Source organism: Trachurus trachurus, assembly GCF_905171665.1.
Source record: "Trachurus trachurus genome assembly, chromosome: 5".
Taxonomy (NCBI): Eukaryota; Metazoa; Chordata; class Actinopteri; order Carangiformes; family Carangidae; genus Trachurus; species Trachurus trachurus.
In genome coordinates, this window is record NC_139896.1 from 6,920,326 (window position 1) to 6,938,935 (window position 18,610).

At 45.2% G+C, this 18,610-nt stretch overlaps 1 protein-coding gene across 2 annotated transcripts in view; it reads left to right on the forward strand.

The window, feature by feature from the left end:
• Window positions 1-18,610, forward strand: part of foxp4 (forkhead box P4) — a 103,103-nt gene that overhangs the window by 39,487 nt on the left and 45,006 nt on the right. For both annotated transcript variants that reach the window (XM_083971504.1, XM_083971505.1), the window contains one exon: window positions 17,720-17,809. In XM_083971504.1, the coding sequence (XP_083827630.1) occupies window positions 17,720-17,809 (90 nt within the window). The remainder of the gene's footprint in view (window positions 1-17,719; window positions 17,810-18,610) is intronic.

An 18,610-nucleotide genomic window follows, 5' to 3' on the forward strand; every position in this document is an offset into this window, starting at 1 on the left:
TGCCATTATGGGTAACCGTTTTATAAAAGCAATAGCCTATATCAAATATGTGTATAAGAAGGTCACTGTGAGTTCTGGGGCTCACCGACCGACCGACCGACTCACCAGCAGCTGAGTTTCTAGTTGAGGAAACCCAGAGAGGAAAAAAAGAAAAGAAGAAAAAATCAGGGTTTCCTCCCTGCTGCTAAAATTATTCCCACTAATTATAATGATGGAGCCGTAGGTGAATGAAGAACACTCAAGGCCCTTCACTCCTGTCCTGCTCTCCCTCCTCCTTCCTCTGACTGCATCCTCACCCTGCTTCCTCAGCAACCTTCAGCCGAGGACACACACACACACACACACACTCACACACACGGCCATGCACAAATGCACACATATAAACACTAAACCTGTAGCTCATACAAAGCAGGTCTTTATTCTCTTGGACGTGTCTCTGCTCTCTATGTTTTTGCACCTGTGTGTGTGTGCGTCCCTGTGTGTGTGTGTGTGTGCGCGCATGCTGGAATTTCCTCTCTTGAGCGGGTTACCAACCACAAACATACATCCCTCTCTCTTTCCATCTTTTTCTCTTCCTCTCTCTCTCACTGTACTCCTTTTTTTCTTTTCCTCCTATCCGCTGCGGACCATGAAAGACAAGCACAACCTTTCCTCCAGATCCAAACCCCGACCTCACAAAAACTGTTACAGTACATCCACACACGCACACAGAGACACACAGCAATAAGTACACAGTCATTTATTGTAGTAATTTCCCACTTTAAGCTTCAGGTTAAACTCAGTTTGCACAAATTAAACAGATTTAATTTGATTTGACACATTTTTTATACATCGATTCCTGTGGATGTAATTATTACGATGCACCAGAATCATCAGCATCATGTTCGCACAAGTGTGGATGACTAATATCATAATTTGCTGTTATATCTGTATCTCTGTGTGTGTTTCTGTCATCTCTGATCAGTTTTACCTCCTACCCCTCTCCACCCTCCACCCTCAGTCCTTCTCCAGCCCCCTGAATCAGATCAGATGGGGGTTCTGTGCCAGTGAGCACTGTTGAGTGGCTTCTCTGATACCACAGCCTCCTGCCTGAATCTTTTTTTTTTTTTTTTTTCTCACTCACCTCTTTTGTGTTATTCTTCTTGCCTGTCTACATTTTTCATCTGAATTTCAAGGCCTGGAAAAAAAAAAACTGTTAAATTCATAAAATTTAGTCGAGAAGAAGTGTACTCACCTCGGTGTTACATGTCTAAGAGTTTGAAACGGAATATGGAAGATATGAATGGCTTTTATAATATTTGATCTAGATTAGATATATAAAATATATATATATATGTATACTTTTTTTTTTTTTTTTTTAGAAAATCACATCTGCATTCTTCAAATCAATCAAAGACCTTTACTATTAATCTCCAGTTTCAACATCTTCAGTTAACTTTCTTTATCTGTGGAGGTATTTCACTTTTTCATCTCTTCTTCCATCGCTCCACTCTTTTTGATTTGATAGAGTTTTGGTTGGTGTCCATGCTGTATTTTTTAGCTCACCACTTGTAAAAAAAATCAATACGGTCTCTGATACCTGACAACATATACGTGTAAGAACCTGCTCTCTTGCTTCAACCTGAAAGTCGTGGATATACCTCTCTATATACCTCCTCTTCCTCCTTTCTCTTCCACGGTTGAGTCTCTCTCGCCTGAAGGTGTAGTGCAGACCAGTGTTGGTGCTTAAACACCATGCCAGTGTGCGCTGGAGCAGAAAAGACACACACAGACACACAGACACACACAGAACTCCTGACAGCGCGGTGTTGTCAGAACACAAAGCCGTCTTTTCCTCGGGCCCCTCGGGAACCTGAGAGAAATCACAGCCATCTCCAGCCGTCAGATCCTCCACCGGCCTCTCTCTGTCCTCTGCTCTCCCTGTGTGTCTCCATCCTTCTTCTTCTTCTAGATAGATAGATAGATAGATAGATAGATAGATAGATAGATAGATAGATAGATAGATAGATAGATAGATAGATAGATAGATAGATAGAATAAACCAAAGATGAATTTCCTGCCTTGGTGGGACAATAAAGTTTTTCTAATTTCTAGATAGATACAGTAGATAGATACTGTAGATAAGATAGATAGATAGATAGATAGATAGATAGATAGATAGATAGATAGATAGATAGATAGATAGATAGATAGATAGATAGATAGATAGATAGATACTGTAGATAGATAGATAGAGGGTGCAACACAGGTAGATGTTCGATGGTCAGTGGCCATTATAGAGGGATTGGGGATGTGGGACATATAGCCAGAGGGAATGTAGGTAAAAGGAGGGGTAAAGAGGCAGCACATTGGGGGGGGGAGGGCATTGGAGGGGCTGGAGAGGAGGAATAGGGGGATGAGGGAGGGGTGTAACGCTGAGACGTGTCAGAAAAGGGCGCCTGGGCCTCCCTGTGGAATGTGGCCTGTCTGCCTCCCCAGAAAGAACAGAGCTGGAGAGAGGGAAGAGAGAGGGAGAGAAGAAAGGGAAGAGGGGGCGAAGACCAGTTCTGCCCCATCATCGAGGAGGGAGAGAGAGAGAGGAGGGAGGGAGGGAGGGAGGGAGGGAGGTAGAGAGAGAAAGAGGGAGGGAGAGAGGAGAGGGAAAACAAAGAGCGGAGTTATAGGGTGAGAGGAAGGAGAGGTGGAAAAGTGAGAGTGCAGCGGAGAGTGTATGGCACTTTGTTGAGGTGCTGGGCACGGGTGTAGACATGAAATGATGCATAGCAGAGGAGAAATGTAAGCAGGATAAATCCTAACAAACCTCAAAGTGTGTGTGTGTGTGTGTGTGTGTGTGTGTGGCTGGGTGGAGGGTGCTCTGACGAGAACCAGGTGTCTTCAATTCTTTGCCTTTTCCTTACGTCCCTCATCCCCCACTTTTTTTTTTTTTTGTCTTTGCAGATGTGAGTCCATACTTTAAGCACCGTCACTCGCCTCTCGCCTCTGTTCTCACCCGTTTCTGTCTCCTCCTCCTCCTCCTCCTCCCTCTCCCTCGCCATCAATTAATCTCCTCTGGTGTTCCTGCAGCTACAGTAGTAGTTTTTTAAAATTATTATTAAACCTTTATTTAACCAGGTAAAGCTTATTGAGATGTAGAATCTCTTTTTCAAAAGCGACCTGGCCCAAGAGGCAGCAAAATTACAATTACAAGTAGTAATATAGATAAATAACAATAGTTCAATAAATGAAAATGAAATGATCAGGGATGGATCGAACGAAGTGCAACATCTGATTTAAAAACAGTGACAGAGCCCAATGCTTTCGAGCTCCTTAGTTTTAAGAATCTTAACAAGGTTTATCGAGAGGGATCTGGTTCGACAATTTTCATTCATCTTGCAGAGAGTTCCATGCAGAGGGGGCAGCAAAACGAAATGCCCTTTTCCCCAGTTCTGTGAAAACACGAGGGACAGTCAGAGTAAAAAAAAAGCCAGTGGATCGTAGCCTGTAATGTCCATGATTCCTAACAAGGTGATTTCCGAGATAGGATGGGACCATCCCAAGTAGAGCTTTATAAATAAAAGTCAACCTGACAGACAGGGATGACCATTCAGCTTTTTTTGTACAAGGTGCAATGATGGGTCAGACTTTTGCATCCAGTGACAAACCTCAGGGCACAATGATACTACACAGTATCCAGAGAACGTAGACATGTGACTGGACTGGAGCATGCATGTAGCCTACAGTGCATCACCATAATCAAGCAGTGGAAGAAAGGTTGCCAACACAAGGCGTTCCCTGTGCTCCAAGAGAGAAGCAAGATCTATTCCTAAAGTAAAAGCCCCAATTTTACCTTAAGTTTAGAAACTAAGTTTGAAATATGGTACTTGGAAGTTAATCAACATGGAAACCCAGGTACTTATAGGACGAGACCAGCTCAATGGCTGTAGGCTACTTTGACATGTTATAGTAGTAGTAGTCGTAGTAGTGGCTGTGGTGACGGGCAGAGAAGTAGCAGAAAGAGAGATTGTGACAAAAAGGTGCCATTTCCTCTTAGGAGTGCCACTTGTCGGTCGACTAAACCATCCACCGAGGGTTGGATTTTTTTTTCTTCCCCCTCTCTCTCTCTCTTGGCCTTAACTCACTCTTAACGTGCAAATAGAAAGTGAGAGGCAGATTGTGGCGGTGGTCTCCCTTCCCCGAGGGTTTCAGAGGAACATTGGTGGAGGGAAAGGCAGTCTCAGAAATTGGTTTGGAGCTTCGATCCCCACTCCCATTTGTCATGTTCTATTTTTTCCTCCATGCTTCCCTTTTTTCTGCTCTCACACACACACACACACACACACACACACACACACACACACACACACACACACACACCACACACACACTTACACTCTTGCAGACGACAATCTTTGTTTCTATCCTTCTCTCTCTCACACACACACACACACACACATACACAGGCAGTTATACTCATGCACTGAGCTGATGTGAGTTAATGAAGGGTGTAATTAAGGAGCCACAGTGATGACTGGAGATTGGGGAGGGGTGGGGGTGGAACGAGGGGGGGGGGGCAGCCGATACAGATCTCAGATATACACAAACACTGATGATAGATAGCTGTTTTGTGTGTATGCACATGTGCGAGAAGTGTGGTGCGTTTTGGTTTTTTTTTTTTTTTTCGAGTGCTTTTGCGGACAGATGTGCGAGATTGGAGTGGATGTGTGTATGCGTTAATAGATGCTGGACGATTCAGATAACGTATGGCTTCCTGTTAGTGGTGGCTAGACTGGGGGGTAATTATGGTCTGTATGGATGGTACTATGGATGTGTAAGTGGTGAGTTTTTTGTGAGACGTATTATGTGATTCAACAGCTTCATCTGCCCCGGCACTTCGCTAAATTATGGGAGGTGAACGCTGGTCACTCGGACAGTTATGTCCTGTTTGACCTCCAGGAGTTCACTTTCAGGTCAGAGGAGCAGAGGAGACGGAGGTGAAGGGGAGGCCGGGGTGGAGAGGAGGAGGAGGAGGAGGAGGAGGAGGAGGTGGGACACAGAGAGAGAGATGTTCGCAGACACATTTTCTGGTTTGTTAGTGCGGCGGTGGTTTAATTTAATTACGTCGGGCTGCAGGTTTTGTACATCTGCATGACAGGTTGCATCCCCATGTGTGCGCCTATGTGTCACTTTTCCTGTCTGTCTGCATGCATGCGTAACCCGCGCGTGTGCATGTGTGCGTGTGTGTATATATGTGTGTGTGTGTGTGTGTCGGTGTGTGGTGTGTGCGGGCCTGTAAATCAGTCCCAGGCCTCTCTCTCTCTGAGTGCTGTCACCTCCTAAAAGCTTTCCCTATAGGTCTGGGCCCGGCCTTCCTCTTTATGTCTGAGGTCGGCCCAGTTCACAGGTCACCGGGGGTCGTGCTGAGACAGAGGGAGGGGCGAGCCGGGTTGCCTAGCATCCCAGAACACCCACTTCTGTTACTGTGGCGATACAAAGAGACCTATAGAGCATCAACTTCCTCTAAGAAGAGCCTTAAAGCACCAGCAGCTCCCTTTATCTTTCGGTTTTTGACTTTTACTTCCGCTTTTTTTTTTTCTCGTCTCATCTTGTCGATCTTTCCACATCAGATTTGTTTGCACTGATTGACTACAACTACAACTTTGAACACACACACACACACACACACACACACAGGATGCCACGAACACACCTGCACGTACAAATGATGGGTAATGTCTTTCACGTGTCCCGTCCTTCCGCATTTTCATCATTCACTGACTTTTTTCACACATCCAGTTCTAATTCTGAGATGCTGAGATGTCGTATTTATGGGCGGCCGTAAAAAATTTTTTACTGCTTTTTCCAGCCAGGCCATTGAGTGTTGGAGGATCCACTGAGTGAGAGTTGGAGAGCAGATTTTTTTTGTTCTCACTATTGATGTCCTTTCAAATCCTTCCTTTTGTATTCCTCCTTCGCTCCGTGACCTCCACCACGTAACGCGTTCGTTCGTTCACTCTCTAAAATGTTCTCGAGGCACAAACATGGTTTGACACGTCTCTGAGATCGCAGCTCGTTCTGTAGGTATGTTCTCATTTCCACATCGAGTCAAAAACAATTGTGAAATCCTCCTCATCGGTGAGTTTTTTTTTTTTCTATTTTTTTTATGATAGTCTAAATTGTTCCAGCGCAGAGAGAGAGAACGACAACGGCTACAAAGTGTTGTGGATAAAGAGGAGACGTAGAGGAGGACAGTAGACATGGTCCAGCAGGCCACATCAGCCAGCAGCATGGACACAGTCACGGTTGGTTGACGCAACCAGCCGAGAGGCTCAGAGACAAGAATAGACAGATACCAGCAGAAGAAGAAAGATGTGTGTGTGTTAGTGTGTGTGTTTGTCCTGCCTCTGTTGTGGAGACTGAGTTATATACACACACAGATACACAGACACACACACACACACACACACACATCCCCTAGGCACCTGAAAGGGTTAGGTTGGGTTTGGTTGCCATGGGAGTGTTTGGAAGCATTTACACTGACTGTGCTGTCAGGTAAATAACACATGGGATGTACACACACACACACACACACACACACACACACACATGCACACACTCATGCAGAAGTTTTCCGAGGGTGAAAAAGTCGATTGTTGACTCTCGCTCTTCAGAAGCTATCGTCATGGTGACCACCAAGGCCTTTTTCTTTTTCTTCTTTTTTTTTTTCTTCTTTTTTTTTTTTGAAGAGGTCACAGGTCAGCGAGCAAAGCTGCATGACCTCATTACTATTACTGGTCATGACACTGAGATGTGACTCTGTGTGTGTGTGTGTGTGTGTGTGTGTGTGTGTGACTCTGTGTGTGTGTGTGTGTGTGTGTGTGTGTGTCCCTGCTCTCATTGTTTACCGTCGGCCGCTCGGCTCTGTCAAAAAGCAACAGCCGTAATTGGTTTTAATTGACAGCTGCTCAGATGCACAGTTTCATAGTTCATTAGCAGAGAGGCACTCAGCACACACACCACCACACAAACACATGACACACACACACACACACACACACAGACACACACACACCTCATATCTTGTCTCCTCTCACTTCTTCACTCCGGACTCACACTAGTGGAGAGACGAGATGCCGAGTGTGTGGACCAACCGAGGGGAAGGAAGGTAAAAAAGGAGTAAAAGACAAAAATGTGCCAACGCTTACAAGGCTGCTAGGCAAGTAGTTACCCTGGAAACAGTGGAGAGCCCGGGATGCACACAATGAACACACATACACACACACACACACACACATATACACACCACGCACACAATAGCAGCAGAGGCCTAAAGTGTTGCTAATTAGCTAGTCTGTGCTGGTTCTTTGTGTGAGCCATTTTAAAGGAGAGATTAGAGTCAACAGGGAGGAGGAGAGGAATGTAGCTCCTCTCTCTCTCTTTCTTTCTTCGTCTTTCATTGGTTTTCTTCTCCAGCTCCAGTGTGATGGCCCTTCTTCCACCACCTGATTGACAGAAACTCTTGTTTGTTGTCTTGTTTAGTGAAGTTTTTCCATAACTCAGAACATACGAAGCATTAAATGGAAGCACAGTGAAACTACATGTGAGGTAAAAAATCTTGGGAGTTAATGAGATAAATCATAAAAAATTGGCATCAGCAAATAAGCAGCGTGTTTTTCTTGCAGTCTCTCCACCAATTTAAGAAACATAATAATGTCTGAAATGAAAGTTTCTTCTCTTTTGTGTCTTATTTAAAGCGAAATGACTAAAAACTTTGCTCACTCAAGGACAGCTTTCCTAGGGAAAAAAACATTTTTATATAATAATAATAATAATAATAATAATTTCCCACAGAAGAAAGGTTAACACTCATCTCACTTTTTTATGTAGACTACTTACAAATAAAAAGGTCAAAAACCCATTGTGAGTCTGCAAATTCACTTTTTACCATAATGAAGTTTATTTAATAGCTTTGTGTTAACTTTTGTTTGCATTTCCCAATGAATGGTTGTGTTAATACAGATAAACTGGTGGCTAAGAAACTGAGGACTGAGTCTGTAGATTAAGGATTTAGCGAGACAAACGCACTCTTAGAAATAGAAGTTTTGCCAAATCAATAAAAGTAAAACCTTGTCAAAAAAGAAAGAGACGTTTTTACAAGAGCTCAAAAAGAAAAGCAAATTGTCCCGGTTCTTTTGAGTTATTTTAAACTGAGAAATGTGCCTGTTCACATCTGGATGGATTGACCCTCTCACTAAATCACACAGTCTAGCGCACGCACACACACGCACGCACACACTTCCCCATTTTCCTCTTATAGATCGCACCCCAGCGTCTTCTCATTTAGGGAAGTTAAAGATTTTTGTGCTTGTTTAGAAACGTAACTTCTCCTACAACAGCCGGTCTTTGTTGTACTTTCCCACTTCCGGTGTTTGTGTGTGTGTAGTATATATATATATACGTAAGTGTATGTGTGTGTGTGTGTGTGGTAAGGGTGGGTGTGAGGGTGTGTCCATCTCCATCTCCGCAGCCACAACCAGGTGTGAAAACCCTCTGAACCAAACACATGAAAGAGTTTTATTTCCATCGAAGCAGGCGGGCAGACTAATACTTTTGCAGGCCACTGACTTGAGGAACGTGTTTTTCTGTTTAACCCAACAGGCGTCTTTGTGTGTGTGTGTGTGCGCGTGTGTGTGCGTACGTCTGTGTACTGTACGCATGTGCACATGGCAGACAGTCTCTGTTTGTGTATGTATGTGTTTTCCCTCTGTCTCCTGAGCTGAGTCTTGGCAGTGTCTTGCATGTGTTATTAGTTTGATTTTTTTTTTTTTTTTTTTTTTTTTGGGTTATTAATAATAACAGTTAAACGGTTTCCATATGTGAGGCCTGGTTGCCAGGCTAGTGCTATCCTCATCATGGGCCGGCCTCGCTCCGCTCCGCTCTGCTCCCCCTCTCAGGAGCTGCTCTCGCTGGGCAGTGGAAGCAGCTTAAACTCTGGAGGTCGCCCAACTCAGACCTAACACCTGAGCGAAGGCCTCGTCTTCCTGCAGGAGCATGACCAAACTACTTAACTGTCCTGCCTTATACAAGACGAGGGCTAAATATTACAAGGTATGATGTGTGAGGGTCGCTCTCTCTCTGTGTGTGTGTGTGTGTGTGTTTTCCGCTGTGGGCTGGGTCTATGTGGAGTGAGACCTTCCTCTCTTGCCAAACGAGCTGTGCTGAAAACCACAGGGAAACTGCATATGTGTATATAATGTATGACGTGTATTATGTGTGTGTGTGTGTGTGTGTGGGGAAACTGCTGTAGAGCTATTTGCCATCAATTAGCCGCCTGGACTGAGATGAGGCCTACTAGTAGAGAGGGAGCTGCTGCTTTTATTATTCTCAGGAAGGGAGTTCCTCTCCTAATTGTCTATCTCTATCCGATGCCCTTTTCCTTTCACTTAACAGAGAAAAGCTGACAACATCTCCTTAGGATTTTTTTCCCCCCTTGCATATGTGTGTATGTGTGTGTGTGTGTGTGCATGACGATGAATTGTGCGATGATATAGAGCAGTCCTGGGTATTCAGTCAGCTCCTTTTTATGGCCGTGCGTATACCCCTGTGAATCAATAGAAACATTAGATGAGTGTAGGGACATAGTTGAAGGGGAGAGGTTTTCTCGTTTCACAAAACAGTTCTGAACTGAAGAGAACCATCTGGAAAACGGCAGGGTCCCCGGAGTTTAGAACAGGTCCCTTTTGTGAAAAATAGGATGTGAAAAAAAAAAAAAAAAAAAACCTAAAAATCAGCCAGGGTTTTCAAACATTACGGCATATTTTGAAGTTCTTTTGGAGTTTGTGAGTTTTTTATGGCGTTGGCTCTTGAACGCGGTCTTTCCTCTCTTTTTAATGGTCAGTCTGGGCCCAGACAAGCTTGCTTCAGCCGTTTTAAAACCTCAGCTCTCGAACGGTGCCTTTATATTGCGGAAACATTACATTAAATAGCTGAACGGGATTGCGGCTGGCTGGTATTTCTGAAGGTGTCCCAGATAGTTCCAAGCTCGACGGCGGGCCTGCCTTAACAGATTGAGGTATTCAGCGCCGCCGCTCGAGCTCGTATATATATACCGGGATGGACAACTGGTTTTGAAGTCCACGTTGCTATGAGCGAAAACAAATGGCAGGAAAAGCTGGTGAAGGGGAAGGCCGGAAAGACCTGATTAATACCAGAAAAAGAGAAGGCGTACGTGAGGAAGAGTTGGAGGAAAGGGGCGAACTCTTGGCAGCGCATAGTTTATTTGTAACCCACCATGAAATTGAACGGCTTTAGCAGGCTTTGCTTTAGGCTGCTCCCTTACCCCTATATGTTTACCCCCTGGAAACCCCTGATCTGGCCTAAATATATACACTACCCCCTGCCCCCCCCCCTTGCTCCCCCCTGCTCACCCCTTCTTTGATGTATAGTAAATCTGCTTAAAAGACTCAAAATGTGACGTGAAATCAGCGCATTTTTGACAAATTGTCGTATCCGCCAACGATTTTTTTCCCCCATTTGGTTGTTTCTTATTTCTTAAGAAAAACACCCCCCCCCCCCCCAAAAAAAAAAAAAAACCCAGATGTAGCTACCTGCTCTCTCTATCCTGTCTCCTGTTCCACGCTCCAAAGCAAATTGCTTTTCGCCCAAATATAATCCTTCAAATTTCCCAATAAATTTAATGTCTGGAGGAAAATATGAGCGTCATTGAAATCAGATGCTGCAGTGTTTCAACGGAATAAAAACTTCCAGACTTTGAGCCTTGATGGTCCATGATGATTAACAACATTAAGTTACCAGACTGTCAGTCCTTACACTTTTATAGACTGTTATTTTTTTTTAAAAACCCACAACAACAACGCTGTGTGCTGCTGCAGATCTACTGTATTTAAACCAGTTTTTAGGTGCTGATCCTAATTGCAGCAACGATCATCATCATCACATCCCATTCTTCACCTATCTGTCCCCACTCCCACAGCTGCTGTAGTGTCTCGGTACTGTAGTGTTTGTCTGACGGTACGGGGGGGAGGGGGGGGTGAGGCGGGAGTCGGTCCTCTCATAAGGCCAACAGCTGCATTCACAAAGTTTGCTTTCCACGCCTGGACGATCTATTTTAGGCACTCCGTCTCTAACCCATATCTCCTCTCTCTCTCTCTCTCAGAATTTACTGTGGCGAGTGTGAGTATACGGGTATGGGTAACAGATTTCTACAGACGGAGAGGGGAAGGGAGGGGAGGGGAGGGGGCACAAGACAGACTACAGAATAGTTGGAGAGGTGCCAGCCGAGCCTTTCGTGAGTTATACATTATATGGAGGAGCGTAGTGAGGGGCGAGAGACAGATCGGGTGATGTAGATGGAGAGAGAGAGGGAGAAAGAGGGAGGAGGAGGAGGAGGAGTGATCTGGGAAAGCGCTCTGGTTTTTGTGGTGACTGACAGTGATGCATTTGATACATGAGATTCCACCGCGGGTGAAACCAAGCCTTCATTCAAAAATGCCCCAAAGTCACCTCCTTGTGCGCACTAGTGTGTGTTTTTGTATGTGCATGCGTGTGATGTGTGTGTGTGTGTGTGTGTATAAATACTAAAGGCAGGTGAGCTTCCTTCTGTAACTGTGTATCATCATCCTTTCAACAAATTTACATGCTTTGTAGATTCTGTTACATCTGTTCGCTCTTGTTTCATCTCTGCCTCTGATCAAGACCCAGAGAGAAAGAAGAAAGATAAGAGATTTAGAGGAAGGAAAAACTAGTAGAGAGGAGAAAATACCAAAGCAGAGGAAGAGAGAGAGAGAGAGAGAGTGAATTAAAGTCACAGGTGAGGGGCTTTATTGGAGTTTCGAGGTGTGTTTTGGTGCCAAATTGAGGAGGAGGAGGAGGAGGCGGTGGCGTGCACTGCACACGGATACAAGGGATCACCGTGGTGACCCGTGAGGACGGCAGCATCCATGCAGCTTTAGCTCGGCTTTCAGCTTCAATGACAACCCTGCCAGAAGAAAAAAACAGCACATATAGGAAGAAAAAAGAGGAAATAAGTGTGAAAAAAGAAGAAGAGGATCCACCGGCGCTCCTCTCTGAACCCGGTCTCTCCCACTGATCCAAAATCAGAGAGCATGCAGGCCTGTAGAGAAGCAGCAGGGTGTGACAAGCTCTTTTCTCTACGTCTTCACCTTGTAGTATGTGTCTGCCCCGTCTCTCCATCCATCGTCCTCTCAAGGGAAGAAGAAGATGAAGAAAGAAAAAAGAAAAAGAGAGGAGAGGAGTGGAGTGGAGTGGAGGAGCAGTGCATTAGGAGCCTCTCTTCTCTTCCCAGGCTGCTGAGCTTGTAAGGCAGACAGGGGGGGATACTTGTTTGGCACAGTGGAGATGTGAAACATCTGAATCACTTGCTTAGTCTAGCCTGGTGCAGCTCGGCCGTGGACCGATGAAAACACGACTCTTTCACCCACTCTCCTACTACTCCTTTCTTTTTTTCTCTTTCTCTCTTTCTCTTTCTCTCTTCTTCTTGGTCTCAGAGTGAAGAAATCTGATACCACCTGCCTCCCCCCCTTTGCCCTTCCTAACTCCTTACCCTCCTCCTCCTCCTCCTCCTGCTTCTCCCCCCCCCCCAAGGACAGCCCACTGTCTGCCCCGGGGGCTGTTTATCTATGGGGGGGAGGTGGAGGAGAGGGTAGAAGAGGAGGAGGGGGGGACGGGTTTGTTTCGTTTCGGCCGTCAACAATGGACCTCAGTCAGTGCTGACGGATTACTCCAACATATGGTACCCACCTGTCTCCCTCTCTCTCTCTCTCTCTCTCTCTCTCTCTCCCCCCTTCCATCCCTCTCTCCCCCCTCCTCCTCCCTCTTCTCCCTCTTCTCCCTCCGTCTGTTTAGATTTCTTTGCTTATTCCTGCGTTCTCTCTCTCCCTGTCTCACCCAAACACACTGGGCGGATTAGAGGGCCAGATTCATCACACACGCAGACCTGTTTGCTTTAGCAACCTGAGCCAAGCAGCACAGGCACAGGCACAGGCGTGCACACACACACACACACACACACACAGTCACACACACACACACACACACGTATCTAAGGAGGCCTGCCCTTGTTACATGTTGGTTGTTATGTTTTCTTTTTTCCCTCCTCATCTGAGATTCAACTTGTAACTTGACGTCTCAGTCCTAGTGAGCACACACACACACAGATGTTTGTATGGCTATCTTTGTGAGGACACTCATTGACATAATGTATTCCCTATAGCCCCTTACCCTAACCCTTAACCATCCAAAACCTTAACCTAACTTAAACCTAATTATAATAACCTACTTATTATAAAGTCTTAACCCTCAAACAGGGTCTGAGAAAGTGAGAACTGGCCAAAATGTCCTCACTTTGCCAAAATGTCCTCACTTTGATGGTTTAAAACTCATACTCTGTCCTCACATGTATAGCTATACAAGTACACATACACACACACACATGCACCGCAAGCTCACAACACACACACACATGGCAAAATTAAATTTTCTATCCATTTCTTCTAATGGACTCTCTAACTGGCCCGTCGACCCTCCCCTCCCTCCCTTCACAAAAACATAGTTGTCAGCCATTTTTCGTGAATCCTGTTAAGGAGAGAAAGTAGCATTTACTTTGTGTGGTTGTGCGTGTGTGGTTGTGTGTGTGTGTGTGCATGTGTGCGTGTGTGTGACCCTGCTGAATTAAAAAATGCACTGTTATTAAAGGCTGTGTCAGAGGCGATGATTTACAGAGGGGAGCGATGACAAGTCAGAAGAACTCACACACCGAACTGACACACACACAAACTCACACTGTGCTCTCAGGCCTCCAAGCTGAGCAGTGACCTCCTCACCCCTCCTTCCCCTTCCTCCTCCTCTTCCCTCCCTCTCTCACTCTAATAAAACCTGTCTGACACCACTGATGTGTGTACATGTGTGTGTGTGTGCGTGCACGTGTGTGCGCCGCGCGGCAGCACAAAGACTCTGTTGTTGGGCCTCCCTCTTAGGCCTCCCTCATATTTTCTTTAAAGGTGCAGTGCGCCCCCAAGAATGCCACAGGGGGAGCGGGGAGCTGGGGTTGGGGAAGTCTAGGTGGAGCTGCTGTGTGTGTGCATAGGTGGGTGAGTGCGTATGAGTGTGTATGTGTGTGTGTGGTGTGTGTGTGTATGTGGGGGGGGGCATTCTTTACAATGCTACAGCTCACCCAGGTCACAGAGAGAAAAAAAAATCAAGGAGTGAATTTGAAGAGGAGAAATGAAAGAGAAGAGGAGTGCTGCTTGACGAAGGAGATAGGAGAGAGTTTGGCTCCAGTTGGTGCCTCCTCTACAGTATGTGTGTGTGTGTGTGTGTGTTTTTTAGTTTTCTACATTTAGAGCATGAGGTAACACAACTCTATTTAGTCGCAGACAAGTTAATATATAAGAAAATAAAGGAGGAGGTGACGGAGACGAGTTTATTTCCTTAGCTGGTTGTTATCAACTGTTTGTGTTCACAGTTCACACTCATTATTACTCACTGTCTTTCTGCAGAACTGTGTCCTGGTCACATGATTACGTTTTTTTTTTTTTTTTCTCCTCTTCATTGTTTTATTGCAGTTTTTGTTTCCATTCAACAAAACTGTGTCTACAAAAACTAGACACACCACAAAGCAAACACAAAACAGCTCTTACATGAGAGATTAACATATGGCATAATACAATAATAGGTGGTGGGTCAGTTTTTACAGTACCCGAATGTCCAAGTTCAAGTGCACAACAGTCCTTTTAATAGAATGGAGGAAAGGTCCGGTCCGATTTAGTCCAAAAATGTGGCGCCACGCTCTGTAGAACTGATCTACGCTGTGATGTATGACGCTGGTAAGATATTCTAGAGGGATCCGTTCAAAAACTATTGTACGCCAACCACAGACAGAGGGAATCTTGTCACTAAACCCACTGCAAGAGAATATTTTTCTTATAGCTGCAAACGACTCTGAGGTTTTGTAAAAAGTAATAAGTACCCACTATTAAGCATTAGTTAAGCATTAATAAATACTGAATTCATCATTTATAACACATGAATACTCTATAGTATGTAGTTTATAAGCACAGTTAAACATGTGTTAATCATCATTGATAAGCACTAACTGTATTTATAAACTACATACTAATGAGTATTCATGCGTTATAATTGAAGAATTCAGTATTTATTAATGCTTAACTAATGCTTAATAGTGCGTACTTATTATAAAGTGTTACAGAAAACAGTTCACTGACTTCAACATGACTTTATTATAAGATAAACAGTTTGCAGTGGCATTGATATACAACTCTAGCGTGTCTCAGTGGACACCTGTCAGACAGTATGAAACACTTCTCTCCTGTGGTTATGGAATAAAATTAATACATATTACTGTCAGTGCATGGGTTTTTTTTTTGGTTTTTTTCTTTCTTTTTTTGGCCTCTCAGTCCGTCGTCTGACACATTGGAACCAGTGTCTGAATCCACAATGCAGAAGTTGTGTAAATATCCACATGCTTCATTAGTAGTTCTTCTACTCCGTGGATACAGGCACATGCAGGAGAGGAGACAGGCATCACCTCTGCTTGGTTGTAGCGTTTATGAAAGCCATAAATGGCTCTTTAATATAGTGGTAATCAGGGTGGTAATTTGGGTGGAATTGTCCCTTATTGTTGCCAGACATGCCTCCTCGACTCCTGCCAACACACACGCACGCACACATACACACACAGGCTAACACACACTCTCACTCTCGGGCAGACAGGGTGTTCAAGGAGTAATTCACACCACATGCCAACAAACTGGGCGGTTGTGTTTTTTTTTTGGTGTTTCTGTCTGTTCCTGCTTTAATGCTGAGGTCAAACCAGTAAATGGGAGGGGGTTCCCGAGATTTTTGTTAAAGCGTTAAAATACATGTGTGTGTACGTATACGTGTGTGTTTGTATAGGCACATCCACAGCCGTGTGCGTGTGTGTGTGTGTTTTAATTGCGGTCTCAGCAAAAGTAGCAAGTGTGTTCGATACAGATGGTTTTCATCACTCCGACTGCACACACTAGGACTTCTTTCTCTCTCTCTCTCTCTGTCTCCCTCTAATCTCCCCTCTCTGTTTTTGTGATTAAACATTACTTAATGTAACCGAGCTTCTAATTTGACAAAACCATTAAATATGTGACATTTTACAGTGCGATTGTGCGTCTGCGTTGTTTCACTTGCGTTCGCCTTTTTCGTAAAAAGTTGTGAAATAATGCAAAGCTACAGGAGGAGGATAAAAAAAAAAACTGATTTCCCCTGTTGCATGGTTGAGTAAGAGCTTCCATGGTAGAGAAAGATCCCTCATTCTGGCCGTTAATTTGTGGTGTCCACACACACACACACACACACGCGCACACACACACATGCACACGTACTCTCACACACGCACACACACACACAGACTTTCATAAATCAATATTTACTAAGGAACCTTTCCCCTTTTGAGTCAGAGGAAGCAAATGTGCATCCTGCTGTCTCCCCTCTCACACCCCTCTGTCATGAGGTTGTGTGTGTATGTGTGTGTGTGTGTGTGAGTCTTTGTGTGTGTGTTACAAGCCGCCTAGCACTTACTGTAAGCGGCGGAGCGGCTCTTGTGTGTGTGTGTGTGTGGTTTTTTTTGACACGACGACTGTTTTCTTGTTTTGTTTTCGGAGACTTTTCAGACACATTCCAACAAAAATGGAGGCCGCTCCTCGGGGGGCTGATTCGTCTTGATGACAGAGAGAGTCTGAGTCTGTAACACGGCAACAGCGAAAGAATAGAGGGAAATATTATGAGACAGTGAAGGAGAGTTTATTGTACAATTAAGGGTGAGGAGGAAGGGTGGAGGGAGGGGAGGCAAAAGGAGATATGAGGAGCAGCAGAGGGAGGAGGGATGGCCAAAAGGATGAATGGGCAGCACTGAAGGGCAGAATGAAGGAACGAAGGAAGAAGGAGCCAGAGAGCGATGGTGTTACTGGCTTGAATAGACAGCACTGGAGGGCAGAAAGGAGAGGAATGGGAAGAGGAGGAGGAGGAAGAGGAGGGGGAGGAGGGGGACGAGGAGGTGGGTGGTGGTTAGTCACAGCTCTTTAGGGCACATCAGGGCAAATGGCTCCTTACATCACTCTGACACACGCACACAAACACAGAGCAACTGACACACATGAAGATCTGCTGACACACTTCTGCCTCAGAGGATGTGGAAAACCCACTTTGCACCTTCGCCCGAAAACAGAGCAAAAGGAGGAGGAGGAGGAGGAAAAGGAAAAAGAGAGAGGAGAAACAAAGAATGGAAAGAGGAGATGGGGCAGAGATTGGGAGAGTTTAACAAGGTTTTTGAATGAGATGGGATTCAGTCACGTAGACACACACACACACACACACACACACATACTTGAGCATACTGTGTGTGCCAGGCGGACGTCTCAGGTTGAGGAAATCAGACCTGACAGCTTGGCAACAGCAGAGGGTGCAGACTCGAGAGTGGCCAGTATGAGAGAGAGAGAGAGCAGCGTTCTTGTGTTTGTCTTTTATCTAAATTGAAAAAGTTTGAACACACACACACACACACACATGTGCCCCCCTCTCTTTTATTAATACGGGTTTGGAAGGTGCGTTTGTGTGTTTTTTTTTTTGTGTGTATTTAAATGATGGAAGTATTTCTGTGCATGTGAACGATGAACATCCAGTCATCTCATCTCTCTGTGTCTCTCTGCTACAGGCGCTGCAGGCAGCCAGACAGTTCCTCCTCCAGCAGGCCTCTGGACTCAACTCCCCTGGCAGCAACGAGGTCAAACAGAGCCCTGTGCAGGTCAGAGCGCACACACACACACACACACACACACACACACACACACACACACACACACACACACACACATACGCACAGACACACACACAGATGCACAGCCCAAGTGTTACTTTATCAGGATCTGTATATTATTAAGCCCCTGGCTGCTGCTGCGGCGGCTGCGGCTGCACCAACCTGCCACGTCAACTCCACTGTGTGATATAGGCGCATATTTTTCACTTTCCTTTCTCTCCCTCTGTCTGTCTCTCTCTCTCTTTTTCGGTGAGTGCATGTGTGGGTCATTGTTAGTGTGTGTGTGAATAAGGTCTTTGTAGTGATTGGGTAGCGGGGCTGTTTTCAGAGTTGAATTCCACAGTAAGCAGAGAGAGAGAGTGGGGTTAGCTGGAGTGCAGGATCCCCACTGAAAGACACTTGAGGAGACACACACACACACACACACACATGTGCATGCACATAGCACACGCACACATTATTACTATCGGTGTACGCTGATAAATATCGCACGTGACATTACCTCTGGCGGTTCTTTACAATTATGTGATGTGCAGAGTGCATGCACAAGTGTGATTTGTAGCTGTGTCTCATATCAATAAAGTGGGGCCATGGGTCTACTAGAGCAGCGAGCCGTCTGGCTGTTGCGCTGCTCTTCTCATTAACGTGCCACATGATAAACAGACAGCTGGACCGTTGCAGAGCGGTGGGAATGAAGGAAGGGGATGGAAGACAGGGAAAGATGGATGCAAGTCCGAGCAGAGGCAGCACTAAGGTCAGATTTCATTCGCCGGTGAGGAGCTCATGTTA